Source organism: Phaethon aethereus (assembly GCF_964289735.1).
Source record: "Phaethon aethereus genome assembly, chromosome: 7".
Classification (NCBI taxonomy): domain Eukaryota; kingdom Metazoa; phylum Chordata; class Aves; order Phaethontiformes; family Phaethontidae; genus Phaethon; species Phaethon aethereus.
The window spans coordinates 21,466,661-21,490,237 of record NC_138583.1 but is presented as its reverse complement, the minus strand read 5'-3'; the positions used below and the strand labels follow the sequence as shown (position 1 = coordinate 21,490,237).

The window sequence follows — 23,577 nt, the reverse complement described above, 5'->3', positions numbered from 1 at the left end:
CCCTGGCTGTCTAATTCATTTTAGGGAAAAGTAATATCTTTAAAACTTAAGCCTGTATTATTTATAAAGGAAGCAATAACTGATTTTCCCATTTCCTATATTAATAAATTTATTTGCATATATTTATATCAGAATTAATGAGTTTTCTCTCTCTATGAATGCAAAAACTGCACTGAAAGGGAAAAAGAGAATCAAGAATTGCTTTATGCCTTTAGATTGCTAGTCAACATAAACTCTTACGGCTTTTCTATAGCTAGATACAGTAAGTCTCTGTTTCCTTTCAGTACAGGCTTTACACTGTCATGAGGAATACTGGAAAAATACACTTTTTAAAACTACAGTTCATCAGGGTATATACAAAGCAACTAGGCAAAGTGCTCTCTAGAGAGAAGTTAGAACTTCCCATGTTTATAAAACTAAGCATCCTAGATTCTTGGTGGTGCTTTAAACCCAAAGACCTCAAAGTGTTTCTAAGAGATGCTTACGAAGGTGCAAAGACTTACCACACCCCCAGAGTTACTGAGAAGTAATTACCTGCCGACAGTGCTTAAATGACGGCTCAAGAGTCAGTGATACAATGAAGAGTAAGAACCCTATTCTGTTTGAGAGGTAAATGCCAGGAAAGAAGATTAGCCTGATAGCTGAAATGCAACAGCGGGATAAGAATAAAAGGGGATAAAATCTGAGTTGAATCAAAAGCAAGTGTCACTAATTATTGAGGGCATTGGGTCCTAGAATGCCTTTCCAATAAAGACACTAAACACAGAAACCTTTGTTGCTTTTTTGTGGTACTGAGACCAACACCTGAAAGGAATTCTGGGAGGTACTTGCTAAGGTGAAGCAGAAGGTACTGTCCAACACCTGTCTGAGGAGCCAGTTTTTTATCCATACCAGTACAACATGCAAAGCACATACACACTTTTCTCCAGAGTCAGATCTCAACACTTAATTAAAATGTGAAATCACAAAGTTTTGTAAACTCCCATACAGTTCCCTTACTAGAGGCAATACTTCCTCACTGCCGCCTTCTGTGGTCAGGTGCAAATCAATTCTTTGACTTGAGAAAGAGGATGGTAAGCCAACATCAGGTTTTCACAAAGGGTGCACCCAAGTTGTTGCATTTCCTTGTCATGTGCCTTCAGACTGGCGGTTTGCAGTTCTAGGCATAGATTTTCCACTTTTTAAGATTCTGGAAAGCTTTCACAGCTCCCAACTCTGCAGCCTTCCAAGGTCTTAAGTTTGGGAGTGCTCCTTTTCCAACCTGCTCTTGACTTGTGCATACAGTTTTCAGGTCTGCTGTTTGCCTGACTGCATCTCATGCTTAGCAATTCCTAAGCCACTATAGCACCAGTCACCTAGGAGAAGTGAAAACAATGAGCTCAACTGAACATGCAGTAACATAAAAGCAAAGGAATGAGACTGGAAGAAGTTCAGCAGTTTCAGTGGATCCATATCCACACAAAACTTGGAGTGCTTGAGAGCTCAGCAGCCTTTGAAGATAACTATCCCCACAAAAATGCTGGTTACCTTCTAATCACACAAATACTGCTGCAAAGCAGCTACTCAGAATGGGAATTTGTTATGCATGAAAAGTGTGCCAGTGAGATACAGCAGCCTTTGTTGTTTACAAGAAATAACTGCTCCACAGTCATTCATAACTGCAGCTAACATATGGCTCACAGAGTGCAATGGTATCCATTGCCTCAGGTGGTTCACTAACCCATCAGCTACTGCTGGTAACAGCTGATATCATAGGGCTTATTACTTAATTAGCACAGCACTTTATTTGTATTAGTTCATTTAAAAATAAAATTAAAAAAAAGAAAAGAAAAGAAAAAAGACCAGCACAACAGCAAAGCACTTGGAGAGCTGCAGGAGTCCTCACTGCTGGCCAGTCCTCACCATACATACAGCAGTCTCCTGAGGGTAGAATATTCTGGCCTAGCTGTCTCCCTCATTGCTCCATAATGATAGGCAGATTTCAACAAGAGATTCCCTAAAAAAATGCACTTTTAAGGACCTGTCCTCCTGATAGATCCTGCTATAACACAAGGCATATTACAGAAATAAGGGTAACAACTGCTACAGCCCAAGTGTCTGTGCTTGTGTGGCACCAACTATCTGCTGAAGAGGGCAATCAGGAAATTTGTTGCCCCTTTGTGCTGATCAGGTGGGAAAGGTAAGCACAAATTTCAGTTGCCATGAAATTCAGTTCCATAGGGAGTGCTTTTGGCACCATAAAACCATGGCAAATTCAGAACAAGCTCAAATAAAATATTCCTCCAGCACTGGATGTAGTCTCACTCACTTCTTCAGGGAGCTGATCCCATGATCCCTATCATTCCCCACCCACCAGGACCTGTACATCCTCATCTGGCCCAGAAACGCTCATTATGCCACCACAGCCAGCTCCAAGTGCTTGCCTGTAACCGCATTACTGTATGGGCATTTGGGCTTAGAATGCCTACCATGAAAGTCTCATATGCCCTAAAGTCAGAAGCTTATATTCAGACAGGTAGCAAAACATTGTCTAGGTGTTTACATGCCTTAGCTCTCACAAAATGCATCACAGGACCAAAACTAAATAATACTTCTCCCTCAGAAAAAACCAAGATCATCAGGCATCAGTCATGCTCCCATTAAGATGTTTTCACTGAATTAAACAGACAGCATAGAGCCTTCAGTGAGCCCAGAGTCCACACAGAGTGTACAGAAAATGTTGAAAGAATTAATCCTTCTTCATTACATAGCCACTATAATGTGCTACATGGTTCATAACGAGGTGTAGGAGGGAAGCTGTCTTGCCCCCTTACCTGCAGAGAACAGAAGGTCTGGGTAAATGGCTCCATTCGGACCAGGTAAGATGCCACTATAATTGCTGATGAATAGTGAGTACAGTAATGGCACTGGGCTGACAGGTCTCCTGGAAATTGGACACAAACCAGATTTCAGTGCAAAATACCACCATTTCAAGCCCATAGCATCCAGTTACCATAGCACATCTAAACAGGGAGTAGGTATTTAAAGCAGATATGTTCAAGGATCTCTGAGCACACCTTGCATATTTACATTGAATGTGCACAGTTTAGTAACTGTGTACACCTCTGTATGTTCTTTTTTTGCCTTCCACATTTCATTTTCTGAAGAAGGTGGCCTTCAACTTTCCAGACTATCCCCTTCCCCATTAGTACCAAAAAAAGTCCATCTCCAGAGGTCAACAGCTTCAATGTCCTGTTTCCTTTTCTTACAGTAGCTTTTAGCTAAGCTGTGTGCATCAATCTTCTACATTGCAGCTTAGCTAACAGACAAGACTAATACGTGCAGCCTAGTTAACAGAGCAGTCTTTCCTAGGGAACATTGTTTTTTGCTGTAGCGTCTCTTCCTGCCCAAGGGAAGAGGACAGAATGCAGCGGTACAAGGCACATAAGGCAGTACTTGCAGGAGTCATTTCTCTTTGAATCCTCAACCAGTTTGTACCCAGAAGTGAGAGGATCTCGACATGGTGCTTCCCTTAGCCACAGCTGTGGAAAGTTTTTGTCTGACGTTTTCCAAGGGATTCACCAGCATCTTCAAAGGCCTGAGGGTGCTGAAGCTTCTGCTGTCTGTTAGTCTCCTAAAACACTCACCCTCACTCTTCTCCACCTCATTGTAGCGCTGGATGAACTTGCGTTTTCTCTCAACAGTCTGCGCTCCCATGGGCTTTGACAGGTCCCGAAATGTATGCGGATTAGAAAGATTTAGAGTCTGAAAAGCAAAACCAGCAAAGATACGGATTTTTAGATCACTGAGTCTTAGACATCATGGCTAGCTCAGTACACTGGATAGTGGCAAGGCCGTGTTGGAAGTTTCACCTATACAAGAAGGCCACAGACTCAGTACTAAAACACCCATCTCCAGAACTGGGATGGAAAGAGAGTGATGGCATGTGCCACTGAAAGGATAGCATGTACAAGGAGCTTCATAAATAAAGGACCTGGCAGGTTGCAAATTGCTCTCAAGGCTTTTCTGTCCAAACCTCCTTGTCAGGGGTCACAGAAGCTTGTTCCTGCCTGTCTGCTGAGCCGATGCAGGCTGCCCTTAAATAGGTATGTATTTAACAGATGTTCATCCACCTTTCTGAGGCAGAATGTGATCCTCAGTGTGCTGATTTGAAGATAAGGCTAATCTATAAAGAATCAGTACAGTTCAAACTACCTCAGATTTTGAACCCTTGGTCTAGACCCCTCTCTGCTTCAACGGCATCATTCAACAAACCTTTGTATGGTTGCTATCATAGAAAGTACAGAATGCTGCAGCAAGCACTGACCTCGGAGTGATAGTCAGCGAGGACCCACGGAAACACAGGATACTGCATGTAATCGTTGTAGCTGCGGCCAGCCAATGTGTTCAGGTACATGAGGTAATCAAAGTTGCTGATCTCCCTCTTCTGCCAGGGAAAGGAAACAAGCATTACAATCTCCTAACTCCACCCCTGAAAACCATGCCTCAAAGGCACGCTCGAGTCCCGCTGTTCCACTAGGACAAGAATTATAAATAGTGTAATCAATCACTCATTGCCGTTCAGATCAGCACAATGTCTCTTACACAACAATCCATTCAACAGTATCTGAGTCTTCGTTCTGGCTCTTCTTCAGACAGGCCATTTGTATTTGTCTGTAATTGCCCATTGCTTTTATGTTGTATTTGCATAACAGAGCATTTTTTACCAATTTAAGAGTGAGCCAAATGCATGTTATCTGTATATTGGAAAATCCTGAACTGCCTGTACAGAAAAGGCTGCACAAAGTGCTACATATAAACAAGAAGATATAGATTTCTTCAATATGTCTTGGGTCATCAAGATCAGGGGTACAGGAAAGTAAATGCATCTCTCAGCAAAACATCTGGGAAAACGAGAGGTGCACCGATTTAGATGTACAGATGATCTGTGAACAGTCCTTCAACTAGGTGGCCCTCTTTGGTCTCAGTTTAAAAATGTGCATAAAAATCACACTTAATCTGCCAGACAGTAGCACCATATGTTTCACAGGAGGAGAAACAAAACCTCTGCAATAACCACATGTAAATAGTCTGCTCTTCTTACCAATAACCTCACCTCCAGCAGTGAAAGAACAGCTTAGGCCTTGAAGCACATACGTATACACATACATATCTGTGTGTGGACACACAGACAGGTGCTGATATTCTTCTCTTAACCATGTGCAGCCAAGATTTAGCTTACCTGCCACTTCTGGAGCATTGTCTTTTCCCCTCCTGAGTGTTTCCTGTATGGAACAAACATTCGATTGAAATAACCTGCTTCAGAACAATAACAGAAAGCCAACACATTAACATCTGTGGTCCCTGTGCACCCTGCTCTCATCTCACACAAATGAGAGAACACCAACACTAGAAGAAAGTTGAAAATTCATCATTGACCAAATCATTCCAAAACCAGAGCATGCCATCAGTTAGGTTAATGCTACAGGATGCAAGTTCCACTACTGCTTTCAGTAGGAAGGAAGTCTCTGCCTGAGGAACAGGGATGGCCCAGCTTCAGATGTCTGATTAGTTTATCACTGTTAGTCTCTCTCCCTATGACATGCTGAACCTCCCTAAGCTACTTGCCAGTCTGCTCCTGAATGAAATGCCACTTAAAGTATGATATTTAATAAAGAAAAAAGAAGGAAATAGGGTGGTGGTGCTAAGGATGGATTGATTGCCTTAAGACACCACTGCAAACTGTGGGGGTAATACCACACAGTAAACTGCAAGAATTCAGAAGCTCACCCACAGGCAGAGATGATGCCCCCGCAGCAGAGGCTGTTGGACAGCTGGGGACAGCAATCTCCTCAACTGTTCCAAGCTAAGTCACACCGCTAACCAGTCTGTGCTCCCAGCCTCATCCCACTGTACACCTACAGTGACAGGTACCATTAAGGCTGTATGTTTCTATTCTGGAGCCTTATTCTCAAAGGTTCATGTTTTTCTGAAGCATGAAGACATTAGCTTGAAACCAGAGGTGTCTCAGTCTCCATATCACAACTATTCCTTTTGCATAAAGCACTTTGAAACTAATGTAGTCCTTAAAAAATGGGTTGCCATTTTTATAATTTTTTTTAAAGTAAGAGTAAATATGGGTTTTCCACTCTTTGTTCTCAAAACACAACTTTTTACTGAAACTTTAAACAAAAAACCAACCAGCTGAAGGCAGATTCTAAACAGGGGAATTCACATGAAAACACGAAAAGGGTGAAAGGTTCTGAGCACACAAAAGTAACATTTCAACTACGCTGAGCTAGAAGTTGTGTCACTTTCTGAAGGCCATGGACTTGCTCTTGTCAATTCCTAGAGAACAAACTGAGTTAAGTGGCAGATTCTGGCTTAAAGAGACTTTTGATCTGCCAAAGTAAACAGGGTTACTGATATGATACAATATCACTGGTGGTAGGAGATCCTTTTCCCTTTGAGTGTACAACACTAAACTAATCCTAAGGTGCTACCTTAGAGATAGTGTAAGGAAATCAGTCCATAGATTATAAAACTGTTACATGCATAGCTAGCTGCTACTTTGCACTTTTGTGCTCTGTATTGGATCACACTAGAAATCCACAAAGCTAGGCTTAAAGCAGCCTCAAATATCTAAATAAAACTCTGGAATGGTCTATGATCATTATAGTTTTATTGAAATTGCAGTAGTAAATTCTTGTAAACTAGCTCTCATGATTATGAATCATTATTTTACTGCCTATTCACTCCTGGACCAGTGTACATAAAAGAAAAACACTAAGGTTTACGTGACACAGTATTTTGTTCCTTGCTTAGGCACTCTCTTAAGAGAAAAGTGTGTATCTAAGGGAAGGTTCTTGCATAGCCTAAGTAATAACCTATTCCATGAAGAAACATGAAACCCAGGACCAGTTCTATCTCATAGTCTACAGCTCCTAAGCTTTGTTTAGTTCTCCTGCTAAGCACATGAAACCTAACAATCATAGTCTCTATTTATAGAAATGAGGCAACACAAAAAGGTGTAGTTCACATCTGATATGGGAAAATAGGATCTTCACTCTGTCCAAAAAAAGAATAGATTATATGATGGTCTAATTTGTAAATCAGAAGAAAGTCTATTGACTAAAGGAGAGTTATGGTGGTTTTGCACCCCCAGTTTGAGCCACACGCAGCTCAAGAACGTAGGAATTCTAAAGTAGAAAACAGATATCATGAGCACTTACCTTTTACAATTCAGCCCTCTTGCACTATACGTAGATTTCACAGAGTTTTACCCCATTGGCCTTTGTAAGGTCTCCAACAGACATTTGGAACTCAGAGAGAGTATCTCAAAGGGATGGAACAGGATCAGGATTCCTGACATTATTTGAAGTGTGGTTGGATTAGGGTGTTTGTCACAGAGGGATCAGGTTAGGTTCTTCTCTTTCCACAGGGGCAGACTCACTCACTAAACCGCCTAGGTTTATTTTGGATTTATGGCTGAGTTAGAAAGCAGGGGGTTATGTAATGTACAAACCTGCTCAACCCATCAGTCCTCCAATATTTTAAAGTAGGAACATTATAAATTACTATAATCAGGACTAAACTGGGCCAGTTCGTATGTTATACAAATATACATAACATATGTTGACTTGTGGGTGCCATGACCCTCTAGGTGAACTCTTGCTCTGCTTGTCACAAGCCCTAAACAGCTAATAAGGACTCTGCAAGGGTCAAAACAATCATCTCTCTGCTGACTTTGGAAGCCACTATATAACTCAAAGAAGTTGATGAGTTCACCACATCATGAAAATAAGCAAGGCTAAATGTAGTGACTCCCCTGTAAGAGCCATCCTTCTGAGTCTCAGGGGACCAGCAGGGATGCTCCCTCCAAGTCCCCAGAGATCTGAAATTCTGCATTCTTGTTGACTCACAGGGGTTCAGAACATGAATCACATTACAGGCAGTTCAAGCCTATTCCTCTCTTCTCCTTGGCAATCAATCAGCATTCCTCCAGCTAACACCTCTCTAGCCAGCATAGCAAAAGCTCAAAGTAGATCAGCTGCAGCTATCCAACCACAGTAAGTGCATTTAAAAATAAATAATCAAAGCCTGGTTTGAAAAAGAAACAGAACTGCTTTATAAATGTAAATAACTAAACTTCAAGGGAAGTTATGTGTAGTCAAGAGAAGTACCTACATATGTATATATGTCTAAATCTATAAGGTATTTGTAGGGCACTAGCCATGGCAGTATCTAAGCATGGTGTGTAGTAATGATGATCTACCTTTGGCTACGCTATGCATAAGTAATTTATTAATCCCTCTTCCATTAACATCAGACTATGATCTCACTCTTGTGATAGCCAGTGCTCTCTATTAGCTAGAGACAGGTGGACCTCAAGCCATTTGGAGATTCATTGCAGATGTGAGAATCTCAAAGGGTAAGATTTTTCCCCCACTGAAATTAATACTAAAATTCCAGTAAACTTAATTGCATTCTTAGACTTCACAAAACTGCTTTCATTTTCTGTCTTCCATCCCCCAGACTTCTTAAGCCTACAAACAGTGCCAAAGCTCTCCTAAAACCACTTCTCTTAAAGAATTTTTGCAATTACCAAAAATATTGTGAGGAAAATCCCTTTCCTGGTAAGCCACAACCTAGGTCAAAGTCCTACTATTAAAAGAGAAAAGCAGCCACCAAAAGGAATGTCAGCTTTCCTTGTGAAACAATCAAGTCTCTATCAAACCTCAGAAAACTGTTAGGTTAGATTACTTTAGAATAAAGGTACAGGGTCCTCCTTATTTGATTGTACCAGTGCACCTTCTGGGTATTCTTGCTCTGTACTCAATGAGTAGAGGTATAACATAAAATTTATAAATAAGTATAATATTAAAGTGCGGCTCCTTGAAGTAGGATGTCTTGAAGGGGCTGGGGAGGGAGAAAGGAATCTCCCCCATTTACAGAACACTGTTTGCACTGTGGGTATTCACAGGCTTAAACCAAAGGGATAACATTTCCACTGCACAAATGCTGCACCCAGGCATACTTCAGGTCATAGAAGAAAAACGTTAAGTAAATTCAATTAATTTGTTGAGGTGAGCAGAATGCAATCTCTAACCCTGGAATCAGGCAAACCCATCAACATTATCAGCTTCTTTATGCCAATAATATCTCAGACCCATTCTCAGCAAGAGAGGGACCTCAGTGTTGCATCTCCTGTGAACAATACATACCACAAAGCACACAGCATAGTTCTTTTTTTCCAGATACTATTTTGAAATTATTGCAACCAGTTACTAAAAGCTGGAGCTTGGTAGCCCCAGTCAGAAACAAATTCCAGTAAATTCACATGCTACAAAGGGAAATTATTGTATCAACTGCACTTTAAAAGGTCACAGATAAATATAAACTGCAGCTCATATCCTCTCTGCTGCACGGCTGAATGAGCCTTCCCTCCCGTGTCCATATCTATTCAATCCATCACATGCAAAGGATAGTATCACAAATGTGCAAGTTTTAACACGCATACAAGTATCTCACACTGTGTTACAGCCAAGAAAAATTAAATAGACAAATTACTAAAATGGACAGTTAAGGCAATGTTAGAACCTGACAAACAGCTTCTAAGCAGGTCCAGAGGTCCAGATGCTTTTTCTTTCTGCATAATCTGAAATCTAACATTTCCAGGCACTGCATGCCGTTCAGTTCTTTTCCTTCCAGCTTGAACTTGCATGCTGGAACCAAACATTATGTTAATGATCTCCGAGGACCTAGCATTGTTGTTGCTTAGGAACAAAAGTTTCACAGGCTCTGGAAGAACTGAATAGAGACCCTGGAGCTGGGCAAGTCCTTTTTGCCACTCCTCCTGCCCCTGCACACTCACATACACAAATTTCTTGAAGGGCTGCCATTTTCCGACAAGGAAGTACGATTCAGAATTTGCAGGACTGTGAAAAGGAAATTGTCGTGTGCTCCCTGCTCACGGGTTTATTTACAGACTGAAAGACTAATTCATTACTCAAAGAGGAGTAGACAGAGGACAACTTCACAATAACAGACCATGAAGGCTCATCCCACACTGCTGAAAAAAACAAGCAACTTGTGACATCTATACCTCGCCTTCTAAGTCTTCCTAGCTGCTAGCCGGTAAGATCTTATGCAGGGGGGCACTCTGGCAGAATTGTTAAGATGAAACAATATTTTTGTTTATTCTTGGTGGGCCTTGGTTTTGTAAGTGACCTTGCACTGTGTGGCTCCGAAGTTATCTAGAAAAGTAAGAAAATTAAGGAAGGAAACCTCTCGCTATCTATTTGCTCATGGCAGGATTTAGTCTAAACCTGGATGTTAGCAAGAGACTGCATTTAAGATAGTCATTGAATTAATGTCTCTTCCACAGCAGGTCGTATCCAACAACAAAGAAATAGTAACAGGCTTAACAGGCTTGTAAGCAAGGAAATAAAAACCTACCCTACCTGGAACTGCTTGGCTTCATGCAAAATCATTCACAGTACAAATGCTGGTTTTAAGCTTACTATGAAAGTATTACCATAGACCTATTCCATGGGTGAATTAAAACGTATCACCTCACTGTCTTCCTGCCCCCAGAGAGGTGCAGGGCATGTGTAGCTCCACTGGGATTGGCAAGTCTGCTCTGCAATATGCAGACTTGCAGGAAGAAAGACAGAGGAAACTTCTTCTCACAGACTAGTTCAAGATGGGATCAAGATGGTTCTGTGCAGCTTTGGGTGCAGTGAAGTAGGAAGCAGCAACCTATGCAAGGAAAAAACAGGCAGAACCACAGAGGAGGAGGTCCTGAAACACCCAGACAGTGTCATAGGCCAAAGGCTTGTTCTGCTCCTGCCAGCCCTATGCTGAGAAAGGAATAAGAAAAGTTCAGGTTAGAAGAGGCTGCATCATGAGAGTCCAAATCCATATTTGTCTAGGATCAGAGTTCTTTCTTCAGACAGGCTTAAGCTACAATGGGTCACAACTGGGCCCTGTGCAAGTGCTTAAGTAGAGATAAAAAGTAATCTCCAATCCTTCCTTGACTCATAGAGACACTGAGAGTCCTAGTCCTGATGCTCAAGGTCTGTTCCTTCCCTGCAGCTCCCAGCAACACAAAGCACCAGAGACAGCATGATGCCCTTGACAGACATTTTCTACTGATTTCTGTGTCAGGTCAGCCGCAAAGCTCTGGGATTAGTCCTGGGCTTTCAAAAGCCCAATCCAGACCAAAGATTTTATGAAGTGTAGATAAAAAGTGAAAGAATTTTCTAGTCAAGGTCCTCTTTAGCAAGACCTTATCACACAGAAATGCAACACCGCACCCTTGGGCAAAGACTTGCCAGCAACTCAGAGGGTGAACCTGGCAGTGGAGTGAAAGTTTAGAGAAAATAAGAGTTCCCTCTTGTCATCATAATTTCTTTGGTAACAGGGAAACATATGTACCTTTCCCTCTGCTATCCCAGGAGATGCACTGCAAGCACTAGATCAAACAGGCATAATTAACATTTACAGCAAGGAGGGCTCCTCCAATTCCTGAATTTTTAATATCAGTGGCTACAGAACTGGAGCCCTCTTATGTGGAGCTAAAGAAAATGAGATGTGGCTAAGTAAGCTCCATTATCTCCAGCCAGAGCCCTGTGAAACACTGATAATTAGTTTACAAGCATGAAGAGACAAGAGAGCTATTCATTCCCTTCAAGCTGTCTGGTACACTGCAATGTTTCGGCAGACCTCTAATGCTAATCCCTACCTTTGGGATTGCAAATCATCGTTTTGTAAATTTGAAATGTGGCTCCCACTTTTAACCCAAAGGAAATAGCACTTGGAAAGTGTGAGCCCTCCCTAGGGACTCATGTTTTCCTGATCAGTGCATCTTAGTGGTCCACAGCAGGATTTTAAAAAAATCCAACTTAAAGGGGGTGGTTAAATTTCTTCGAAGTCTGTATGATGTACTGGATAATGCACAAAGAGATCTGTCTTCAGGAAAATTACACTGATCTGTTTGTTTGGACTTCTTAAACATCTGAAAGTTCCAAGTTCAAACCTTGTAACAAGCTGGCAAGGATTACTGACAGCGAACTACCCAAACCCAAAAGGTTAAACTGCACTGTCATTCCTGACAAGCCTCCGGCACTCAACCTGCTACACCAGGCTCCCTCTAGTGCTCCCAGGCACGCACAGCACCGAGGGACACCAGCACTGGGAACCAGCCTTACCAGGCAGCTGTAGAAAAGGTTGATTTTTTGGCTAGCTGGTATTTTTAAGAAAGGAAACTGCTTTGGATCAATGTTTCCTCCTTTGATTTTAAATGAAAAGTAACAGAAAAAGATTACTAGGAACTGAAGAAAATTTTTTCTTTCTGAGAGTTTTAAAGATTTTTAAAAAGCATTTTAAAAGAAATTATTTTGAATTTAGAAAAAAAATATGTACTTTTCCTTGAGGCTCTCTTTCATTGTTTTAAAGGTGTACTTGTCTGAAAAACTTCACTGGTCAAAATGCACTAAATGTTTTGGTCAACTCATCCAACACAAAATTCAAACAAAAAGAAAGTTTGATCCAAAAGTCACCAGGTTCACACCAATTGCAGGAAACAGAAAGTCTCTTTCCAGCTTGCCAAAGTGTAAGGAAGCTGCCCCGCAGATCTTTTTCTGAAGCATGGTAGTTGCCTTCTGTGCACCAGTAAGGCACTCAGGGTGTCCTGTATCAGCAGTAGGACTCTGGCATTTCCCATGCAGCTGAACTTTGTCTTTGCAGAATTGACAACAAGAATATTGCATCAAATCCTTGAAATGAGTGAAATGTGATTTAAAAAAACTATTGTTTCGATCACCAGAACTTCCTACCCACTCCTGGGCAAATTATTCAAGCTAACATCAACAAAGGTGGAAAAAGTGATTAATTTTCCACTGTAGAGTACTTTGCTTCAGTCACCAGTCTACACTATGGAAAGAATACTATTGATAATGCCCCTGCAGCACTGTAAGGTTAAATACAGCAAAGAGTGAGAAGCATTCAGATATAATGGTAATATGGCCCTGTAAGTACTGGTGAGAGACAGAAACATGGGAGTGAGACACAGAAAAAATTGTGTTTAAATATTGTTACATAAAACAACAAAGATTCAATTTTGGAACATACCCTCGGGGTAAGACTGACCCCAGTGTGCTGCTTTCAGGATTTTCTAAAGCATCTGCCTCATTACAGAGCTCTCGGGAAGGTGGGTGGTAACTGGCAGATCCCCCTTGCTTTTGCATTATTTTTGGCTATGGCATGTAATTGAAAAGGAGCTGAAATGCCTTGGTTGTAGCGTAAGCTTCCCCTTCATGTATTTGCACATGATTAATGAGTAGCCAAAAAGCCTGAAGGGTTTGTAATGAAGCCTTTCTAATAGGGAAATGTGTTGTAGACAAATCCATATTTTGTCCCAAACAATCATTCATCAAAGCTGCAATTTGACTCTTCACAATTAAATGCCAGAGCACCCGGACCATCCTGAGATTAGCCAGCTGTAACCCATGCTCTCTGTGCTCTGGGCAAGAGGGACATTGTCATCCATTTCCAGGGAAGAAGCCCATTTCCTTTGTCACTAGCCGTAATTAGCAGCTGTATTTGATGGCCTTCGATTAGAGAGACAGTTCACCAAACCTGAGACTACAGTGGACTATGACTAATACAGGTCTCAATTCAACAAAGCATGTAGCACATACTGAGCATCAGTATGAGTGAAAAGTCTGACCAGAACACCTACATGCATTTTCTGAGGGCAGGGCACCTTCAGAATGTGATTCCATCTATCCCACAGCATGGATAGGAAGACGAGGTTAGAGTATCCAGAATCAGTCCTTGAAAACACAGGAGACACTTAGCTTAGCAAGGCCTGGTTTAACACATTATTTAGCAGCACTGACATGGACCCCTGCTGCAGTTTGCCCTGCAGGTGATGTGTGAACTGCAAGTAGTCCTGGCAAATCTGTGAGCCCACTGTATTCCTGAGGTTCTGATTAAAACAAGACTCTTAGTGATTTGCTTTAAATGTTTAATCCTTCAGTAGTGTCTAGAGCCCAAAGCTCAGGTCCCTTAAACAGGATGTTTAAAGCAACCTGTCAACAGATGTCAGGCCTGTAAAGCACGCAAACTGTTGGTCTGGTAGAATAGCTACAATTTTGCATAGATTGTTTTAGTGCAGTCCCTAAGGACTGGATTGAGACCCACAATATAAAGTCATAGAATCATTAAGGTTGGAAAAGACCTTTAAGATCATCAAGTCCAACTGTCAACTCAACACCACCACGCCCACTAAACCATGTCCTGAAATGCCATGTCTACACATTTTTTGAACACTTCCAGTGATGGTGACTCCACCACCTCCCTGGGCAATATGTTTTGCTCAGGTCCTCAAATGGCTCATGGATAACAACACATTTAATTCAGTTTCATTGCATGCTGCACTCAAATCAGTATGATTTGGGGATGAAAGACGGTGAATTTATTCCACTTGTAATTTCACCCTGTAATGCAATATAGGTGTTATAATGCAATAAAATAATATTGTAAATTAGAGTTTCACCTACACAAAATACTTTTTGGGAAGAACTTTCCTAGTTGCAGCTCCAGGGGTGAAAAGTCCTGACCTTAAAAAGATGACTTTCTGCAGAGTCCAGCAGTCAACATGTTAATTTATAAGTGATTATTTTGTTTTTAATTAGGGAGTAACAACCACTGCTTTCAAAGGCTTTACAGGAGTTCTTACACTTCATCCACAGAATCTGGTGTGTCTGTCTCTCAGTGGGGAGATGGCCAGAGGGAAAGAAAAAGGTCAAAAAGGGAAGAAGATCACGTTGAAAATTGCCAAAAATGCCATCCGGATATCTTTTGATGGAGGGCGTCGCCTTGACTTAAGCAAGATGGGTATCACTACCTTCCCCAAGTGCATTCTGAAACTGGCTGACGTGGATGAACTTGATTTGAGCAGAAATATGTTAAAAAAGATTCCAAGCAGCATCCAGAAGTTCCAGAAACTGCGCTGGCTGGACCTGCATAGTAATCAGCTCGAGGAGCTGCCTGAGGCAATAGGTACGCTTCAGAACCTTTTTTACCTGAATATATGCAATAACAAGCTGACCACCAAAAATCTGCCAGAGGAGTTGAACCTTCTCAAGAACCTGCATATTCTCAACCTTGGCTTGAATTGTCTTGACAGTATTCCCACCAGTCTTGGTGCCCTGAAGGAACTTAAGGAGATAGGTCTTTTTGACAATGCTTTGACCACCATTCCAAACAGTGTGAAAAAGCTCCCCAAGCTCAAGAAACTGAATGCAAAAAGAAACCCTTTCCCAGGTTCAACAAAGCAAGAAGAGCATGCCGACTCCATCACACGCATAGAAACACTGTACTTAGTACAAGAGAAAGACCTGTGCTGTTCCTGCTTGAAGACGTGTCAGGATGACAGAGACAAGCTGAACAAGTTAAAGAATGAACAACCCAGCCCCTCAAAGAAGATAAGTTTCCCTTTACTCCTTACACCCAATTCCTCTGCAAAGGATAACCAAGAAGAATGGAGATTAAGAGGCAAACATCCCTGAAATCTACCAAGGCACTCCACAGACCATGTCCCATGAAGTCCAGCCCAAGCTAATGACCTCCTTCCTCCTCTCTTTTCCTGCAGTTCTCCTCCTTTAAAGATCTACTCAGTTTTAGAAGCAGCAGATCTGTGTGGTCTCTAAAACAGATGTATATTTGGGAACGGGTGCATTTCAGAAACAAAGGACTGTTTCCTAGCATCTGAACCTGTTCCTACAACATGCTCTCCATGTTCAGGGGTTGTTTGGGTTTTGGGTTTTTTTTGGTTTTTTGTGTGCACACGTGTCCAGTGAAGGCAACTTCAAAAAAATAGGTTTTTCTAGCAAGTCCACTCCCACCACTGAGCCCCAAACATTAGTCCTATTCATTTTCATAGGGTGAGACACAGTTAAACTAGTCTCAGTAAATACCATTTGGAGGAAAAGGAACAGACCTGGGAACCTTCTGTTGCTGATGGCTGCCAACAACCCCTCAGAGAATCTCAGCACTGTCAGTGTAGGAACCATGAGCCTGTTCCCATTCATCAGAGGCAGCAGACACAAATGTTACGCTCAGGAGTAGCTAAGCAGTGCAAACACAATGATTAGAGTTAAACAACCAGTGATCCTGTTTGCCATCAAGGGGTCAGACTCTGCATAAGAAAGTTCTCTTGCATTTTTGGTGCTACACCTGGGTGCAGTGATCTTTAACTTGCACAACACAATCAGCACCATTACTTATACTTGCCTCTGAGTCTCCCTCCAAGGAAGGTACAGAATGGAGAAAGGATAGGGAAAGGACTGCTCTTTTTAAGGGTCCTGGGCATATCACTTAAGCAATGACTAAGAGAAGAAGAGTCACCCTCTTCCATGATCCAAGAGTCAGCTGGTGAATTGATGAAATCAGGTCTGGTGTCCCCAATTACTTTTAGCTTTCTGTTCACATATGCGCATGCACGTGTGCACCTGAGCACACACATTCACTTGCTCAAATCACACCCCTAGGGCAGAGAGCCGACAGCCTGCAAACAGCATTATGCAGGTACAAGCAATGAGCAGATTATAAAAGCAGTCAAGCATGATATGAGAAGAGGTGCTGGCTGTGGCCATAGTAACATATGGTGACGGAAAACATTTAAGTATATTTAAATGAAGACTAAAGTGCCAGGGGCAAAGTACTCAGTTGTCCAGTAACAATCCCTTACCATTTTTTAAATAGCTACAGTAGAGCCTGGGAGTCAGAACTCCTGTGTATTATTGCTATGGACCAGATGGAAAAACTGATATGGGGTTTCCCAGAAATGCTACTACCTCAAAGTCATATGATACTAGCAATTTCTTCTTTTGATGCTTCAGCTGTGCAATTATTAATAGTGTGGCTGGGCAAAGAGCTTAGTCTAGCCTGCCTCCCTATCTCAGGTAGGGCTGGAAAAGCTGGGATGCTATGGAAGATGGCCATTGCCCCCTAGATGGGGAAGAAGCCTCTTGTATTGCTCCTGAATTTTCCTAACTCAGAAGGAGCTCCAGAATTCAAATGAGGGAAAAGTAAACTCATGAAGTCCTCAGTCCTGCAGTTCCCAGACTGGAGCTTGGTAAAAGGGAAGCATGCCCACTGGAGTAATTTTCTCTAACTTTCCACTTAAGCACAGATTTTCTGGGATCATTACTTAGGCAGTGGCACTATTTTATATTTATTTTATTTCAGCTCATGCTGTAACATGGCCCAGACAAAGCTATATCAAAGGCCCCTTACATTCTCAGAGTGAATGAGGTTCACAGGGTCCTCTCTCAGCCAGTGGAGTAAAACTGAAGGCAGAGCCTTACAGGATTCAGGACAGGCTAGTTTAGACCTAGACATACAGCCTGATTCAATCTCTGAGACCAAACATGAGTGAAGTGTTTCTCACAATAATCACAAGCCCATCTAAAGCCCAAAGTTCCTGCAGCCATAGTGCACCTTATCTGAAAACACTCCCACCTGTTGAGCACCCAGCAAGCACAGGGAAAGAAAACCCTGGGGTGAGTTATTGATTACTCTACACAGAACACACATCATGCTCCATAGAGTAAACAGTCACCTCTGGCATAGGGTAGGCTCTAGCCAGAGATGGTCACATACTCCACTGATACTTTCTGCAAGCTGATGACTGGTATTCAGGGGTAAAAATGTTCACTTACAAGATAGGTAATGACCTACAACAGGTGGAGTGAAAATTAAAAAGAAGAGTACAGCTGACAACAGGCCACAACAACTCATAGGGGTAATCTGCCCCTCAGGTCTCAACAGTATTCCAGCCTCCAGGTGATTATTTCAGAAGACATCAGCTAGGCACTTAGGGTTGTGTTCCTCAGATATCCAAACTGAGAAGCATTACAGGTATGCAAATAACTCAAGGTCAGCATGGAACATGCTCTCAATCACCTCCCACTAGGAGCAAATTTTTATTTCCTGCAGTGGTAAATTTGAGTGACAAGTTGGAATCTCCACTGCACAGATACTACAACATTCCAAAACATCCATGTGTACATCGATCGACATCTACCGTAACCATACAATATGGAGGCAATTACACAGAAGCATTATGCGTTAGCTCTAACCTCACCTCACTGACTGTCTCTTTCCCACACTAATCATGTGTGTAGAGTTTACCAATAAAGTCATATGAAGGAGTTAATAATTATTAATCAACTACGCATAGTCAGCTACTCAACAAGTTCTTCATATCTTCATACTGTGGATGCTGTACCCTAGAATGTTTTTTGGAGTTCTGGGGATACCTTTGAATCTTTAAAAAATGGGGCACAAATAGGTAAGTTTCCAGATGTTTTTAAGGTACAACACAATCCACACAATTGTACTTCTTATCTACAGTTATCCAATATTTCCTGTGTTTTACCTTATATTCAGGGACTCTTCTGTTATCCCCTTTGACTTCAAAGCAGGTTGGAAAGAGCAAAATCTGTAGGAGACATGAATTATTTAAATGGTTATCTGTATACATTACATATGCATATAAACTATATTGTGTCCTGACAGCAACTTTCTTCCTGAAGGATGCCACAGCATTTCACTGAGACTCTAACCTAGGACAAAGCTGCAAGATAACACAGCAAAAACATACATTTAATATTAAAGAGTTGCCTATGGGCTGGAGAAAAGCAATTTCTTTCCCAAACAGGGCCTTGAATCAATACATAGAGCTATGGACTTATGATCAGGCGGTTTAAGGTGCTATTAATTAAAGCCAGAGAATGACAACCCACTCAGGCATTTATCTATCAAAAATGGCAGAAAGGAATGCCAACCCATGTCTCAGCCATTCCTATATACTTTCACTGGGGTTTATGATGTCAGACATACTTGAACTACAGAGGTTTTGTAACCTTCAGCTGAGGGGCAATACAGGCAGCTGAGGATAAAAATCTTATCTTGAACTGCCTCAGCAAGATTCCCCCAAGAGATGTTTGTCAGAGCTGAGAGACAGCAAAACTAAGGACTAAACAAAGCAGCTGTCTCAGGGGCAAAACCTGACGATTCTAAGTAGCCACACTATGCAGCCAGTTTACAAAGGAAGAATAGATAAATCTGCCTTTTAAAGCAATACTCAATTAGAAACTGTTCAGAGATTTTGGGAGCAGAAGGAACTGCTATGATTGTTTAGAAATTAACAACACAAACCTTCAGTTGAAGATGCAGAATTTACCACAGGAAGAACTACATAGTGAAGTATTTTTGCTGCATAAAGGACAGTGAAAGTAAACCTGATATAAGGGCCAGAAATGCAGTAGGAAAAACAGTGCAAGAAAATGAAGTGCAATTTAATCACTTCATATTGTTACATTCAAGTTCCATCAAACACGACAAGCACATAAGGAAAAATCTTTTTAATACAAAAATTCCATTGTTAAAAGTTAACTCTACACCAAAGATACGAAGTCAGAGTGACAAAAATATTTTATTCCTAAATAATCTAATGACATTTTGTGTGTTGGAAGAAAGCAGGAAGAAACCTTCTTTCATCCAGTACTGTGAGGTGAGATGGAGGTGGCTCTCATCTCAGTGAGAGGAAACAGCATAGCTGCAGTTGCAGTTTCCTGGGATGCAGGGACATACAACAAACCACTGGGTGCTAGAAGAGTCCTACATATGCATTAGCTCCCTTGATAAATCAACAGCTGTGTAATGCTCCAAAGAATTCAAAAGTCAGCAAAAGGAAAAATTCATAATTTTGCTTAAGTGTAACCCATTAAACACCAAGGAGATGCAATTGAAGAAAAAGCTGCTGGAGCAGCACAAGACAGACATCTGAAGCCAGGATAAATAGGAGCAATAGACCAGGAGTGTCACCTGGGTGTTCACATGTTATTATGAAGTAATGATTACCTTTTAAATATCTTATTTCGGTCGCTATCATGGAAGACAAGAAATGTGGAGTAACCATTTTTGAAGAATATTTCCAAGGCGATCTCCTGGAAAGGTAAATCATTTACAGTGTGAAAAGCTGCAGAGCAAAGCCTAGTGCTGCGAAGAGTCTACCATGGCCTGTCCAATTCTTCAGGACTTTAAAAAAAAAAAGGCCCTGACTTTGTATTAAGCGTGAAGAAGTGTAGCAAAAATATGCCTAATATTCCCAATTTCTTCAGCTGTAGGAACGGTCCAACTGGGTTGACTAGAAGTTCAATTGCTTCTCTAAAGCAAAACAAAACTCCAGATACTGGTTCCATCACCTGCTTCCTCCTGCTGCTTCTAAAGCAATTTTTATCTTGAAATCTCAGTATGATTAACACAACAATAGTAGCATTAACTTCTAATTAGGTGAGAAAGATAACATGAAGAAGGGATGCTTAATAAGCGTTTCTTTTAAAAAGCAACCATACTGCTTTCTAAACGAATAGTGACCTCAACAGAAATGCTAAAATAATTTTTCCTTAGAAGCAGCAGAGGAGGAAGGGGGGGTTTATGACATTTCTCACTGAAGCTTTAAATAATAACATTTGAAAACTTCACACCTTTTTTTCTGCAATGTCTTCACACATTGTTATGTTGGGCATTTGCATATAATCCTATTACTTACTCAGTGAGTGGTCCTTTTTTCCCCAAAGTCAGTCAAGTAAAACTATAAATAACGTGTAGCGTCTGGGAACCCAGACATGAGTTTCAATCCAAATGTGGCAGGTGCAATACAAACCCAGAAAAACACTGCAATGGCAACTGCTGCATACACAATTCACAAACGAACTATAAAGCAGAAAGGTAATATGAGAGCAGCTATGACAATAAACAGCTTGCAGCATTTGCTCTGAAGCTCACCTTTCCAAACCAAGTCTGCTTAAGTGTCACCATTACAGAATTGGTCCTTGAGGTTTCACAGTGCTTTGCTCTGAGCTGGGATATGTGCATGAACAGGAGATCAGCTCTAAGGCACAGTAGCTGCCTAAACAGCTGATCCACCTGTCCCACAGGGAATGCACAAGTGATCAGTTTTCTTCTTTTTCTGCAATATTTTTTCAAAGCAGTTTGTGGCATAGAGTGCAAGTGCAAGAATTTGAGAGTCTGATACAGATACCCGAGTTTTCAGTTCATTGATTGAAACAAAACAAAAATAAACAAACAACCCCACAACCAAAAAACCACAAAAACCCCTCAAACCAACAAGCCCCACCTTTGCCCCAGGCCCATTCAAACACTGTTCTTACTGGTGTCCATTTTTCATTTTGAGTCACACAAAACATTTCCATTTCACAAGTTTAAAAAAAATCCATGCATACACAAACGTGATTATATGACAAGATGGCAAGATTCCACTGGCAACTTTGATGCTCTTCACAAAACAGAAGAGGTGACAGCTCTGCTGTTCATGTTGCTCACTAGTGATGTAAAAAAATAATCTTCATACAGTTACTCAGAATAAGACTCAACATTCCTATACATGCTTTGAGAGTGACCTAACCACTGAAATACGCTACATCTTGAAAAAGTGTCACCTACTAAAATTGTCCATTTTGCATACATAATTAAATATAAAAAAAACCAGGGCTGAATCGTGGATGAGTGCCGTACTACATGACATAAGACAATTATCAGCCCCATTTTCTCTAACTTTTGAATTTTCTGAATGACTTCTTAATTTTCTGTTGAATCTCAACATTCCAAAAATGGTTTCAAAATAACAGGTAACTAGTTACAGCTGCTTCAAAACTCCATATTTTTGTCAAACGAAATCTGTGAATTACTCTCCAGACCGTACCAAAACCCTCTAGAGCAAGTACAGGCTCTGGTGCTGCGAAGAGGTCTAGCTACAATTCTTCTGTGATTCTTATCACAAGCTCATCTAAACAAGACAAAACTGAAAGGGTACCAGGGCACTGGTGATGAGTAGCTTCTGGGTAGTGCAGCTAAAGGCATAGAGGATTCAAATCCTCTGCTCTGACTTATGTTTCATTTATCAACTCACATGCACAACTTAAAAGTTATTCCAAGAGGCCCAGGGTAAGCATATTAGGTATACTCATAACCCACTGATGTCCAAAACTACTGAAGTCTGTGGGAGCTGAGTATTACTGAAAGTCAGACACTTACTGGGAGCTTCCATCAAAACACAGGAAACTGTCTTCAAGTTTTACTTTCAAAAACATTGAGATAAACTGTGAAGAACATTTTTAGCCTAAAAACTAATAAGCCAACCACTCCAGTGAGGGTGCTTAAACGCTCTGGTGAATATAGGAAGGAGTTTGTATTACCAAAAGCTAATGAAGCAAAAGCATTTTGGGACTCAGGCAAAGAAATCTTAGCAGTCTTAGTAAAAATTGGGCAAGTAGTTTTCAGTCACATGTCATTACTGCTGTTGCAGCTTTTCCTCAAATGACCGAGCATGTTAGTTCCTACCTGCAGAAGAAAGCGCATCAGATGAATCTCTTTTATATCATGATACGAATAACGGGAACACGTCTGATCTCCCACAGCATGATATTTATGACATAAGTTAAAAATAAATGGATCAGTGATGCTGGAAGAGAAAAATATAAAGAAGGAAAAAATAATTTGAAACAAAAAAGATCAGGAGAGCCCTCATGAACATCCATGTCCCCCCTAAAGAAGAATAAAAATACTAAGAGATAGCAAGATCAACTGGGGCATATATGAATTGAAAATAAAGCTAAATACTTAAGGCAGATTTTGTACTAGTTTCTAAAATAAAATAAGGAGCCTGTGGAGACTAAGTGTAGGTTTGTAATTATTTTAGTGCATGCAAATAGGCAAACAGCAATATTTTGCGCACACTGAAGTCTGAGAAGCAGCAAGGGAAGGAGCTGCGTGGGAGAACCTGAAAGCCTGGGTAAAGGGCAAGCATCATATGAACACACAGCTATTATAAACAGCAATTATTTGAACTAATAATTAAGCAATTAATTCATTATTACTTTAGTTGTGTACATGTACTGCAATTGCTATCTACAGCCTAGCCCATAGAAAATCCCATAGAAAAACCACCTAAGCTTTTAATGGACCCAGTCCAATCGATTCTTAAGTCACCTGATCAGATTGACTAATATTGGACTTCGTAAGAATCGGATGCAGAGCAGACAGTCAGGGAGTAAAAACACGGAGTTACTCACTGTCCCACTGGGCTTTGCACATGAGCACACAGTATGTGCAAAGAGCTAACTCTAACAGACTCATTTTCAATATTGATCAGTTTCAATAAATCATGAGTCAAAGATGATAGCAGTGTGCCAAATATTAATCACAATTCTGTCTTGGAGAAACAAACAAAAAACTTATGAGATTATGAAGCTAAAGGCTCCATATGAATAAAAGATGGGAGCCAGTCAGAAAGACACATTAACAACACTTTAAAAGAATTGAAAAACAACAACGTATGTGTTAGGCTGCCCACCATCTCCATCTGTTGGAGCTGGGAGTTCTTGTTGCACCTCCAAAGCCTGTGAACAAGTTATTTATGCTAAACAAGTCCTGTGAACAGATGGAAAAGATGGCAAACTTCTTCCTGTGCTAATATCCCTCTTGAAATCCCCGCAGAGT

At 41.1% G+C, this 23,577-nt stretch overlaps 2 protein-coding genes across 2 annotated transcripts in view; one reads left to right on the top strand and one right to left on the bottom strand.

Moving 5' to 3' along the window:
- Nucleotides 1–23,577, bottom strand: part of WDFY4 (WDFY family member 4) — a 136,057-nt gene that overhangs the window by 24,453 nt on the left and 88,027 nt on the right. Inside the window, exons 44-50 of the mRNA XM_082002379.1 lie at nt 22,420–22,540; nt 19,918–20,003; nt 18,431–18,493; nt 5,222–5,264; nt 4,307–4,426; nt 3,627–3,744; nt 2,814–2,923 (exon numbers count right to left, since the gene is read on the bottom strand). Coding sequence (XP_081858505.1) covers nt 2,814–2,923; nt 3,627–3,744; nt 4,307–4,426; nt 5,222–5,264; nt 18,431–18,493; nt 19,918–20,003; nt 22,420–22,540 — 661 coding nt within the window. The remainder of the gene's footprint in view (nt 1–2,813; nt 2,924–3,626; nt 3,745–4,306; nt 4,427–5,221; nt 5,265–18,430; nt 18,494–19,917; nt 20,004–22,419; nt 22,541–23,577) is intronic.
- On the top strand, nt 14,769–15,557 carry LRRC18 (leucine rich repeat containing 18; the record flags this gene model as incomplete). Its single annotated transcript, XM_082002380.1, has 1 exon — nt 14,769–15,557. The coding sequence occupies one exon, from the start codon at nt 14,769–14,771 to the stop codon at nt 15,555–15,557; it is 789 nt and encodes a 262-aa protein (XP_081858506.1).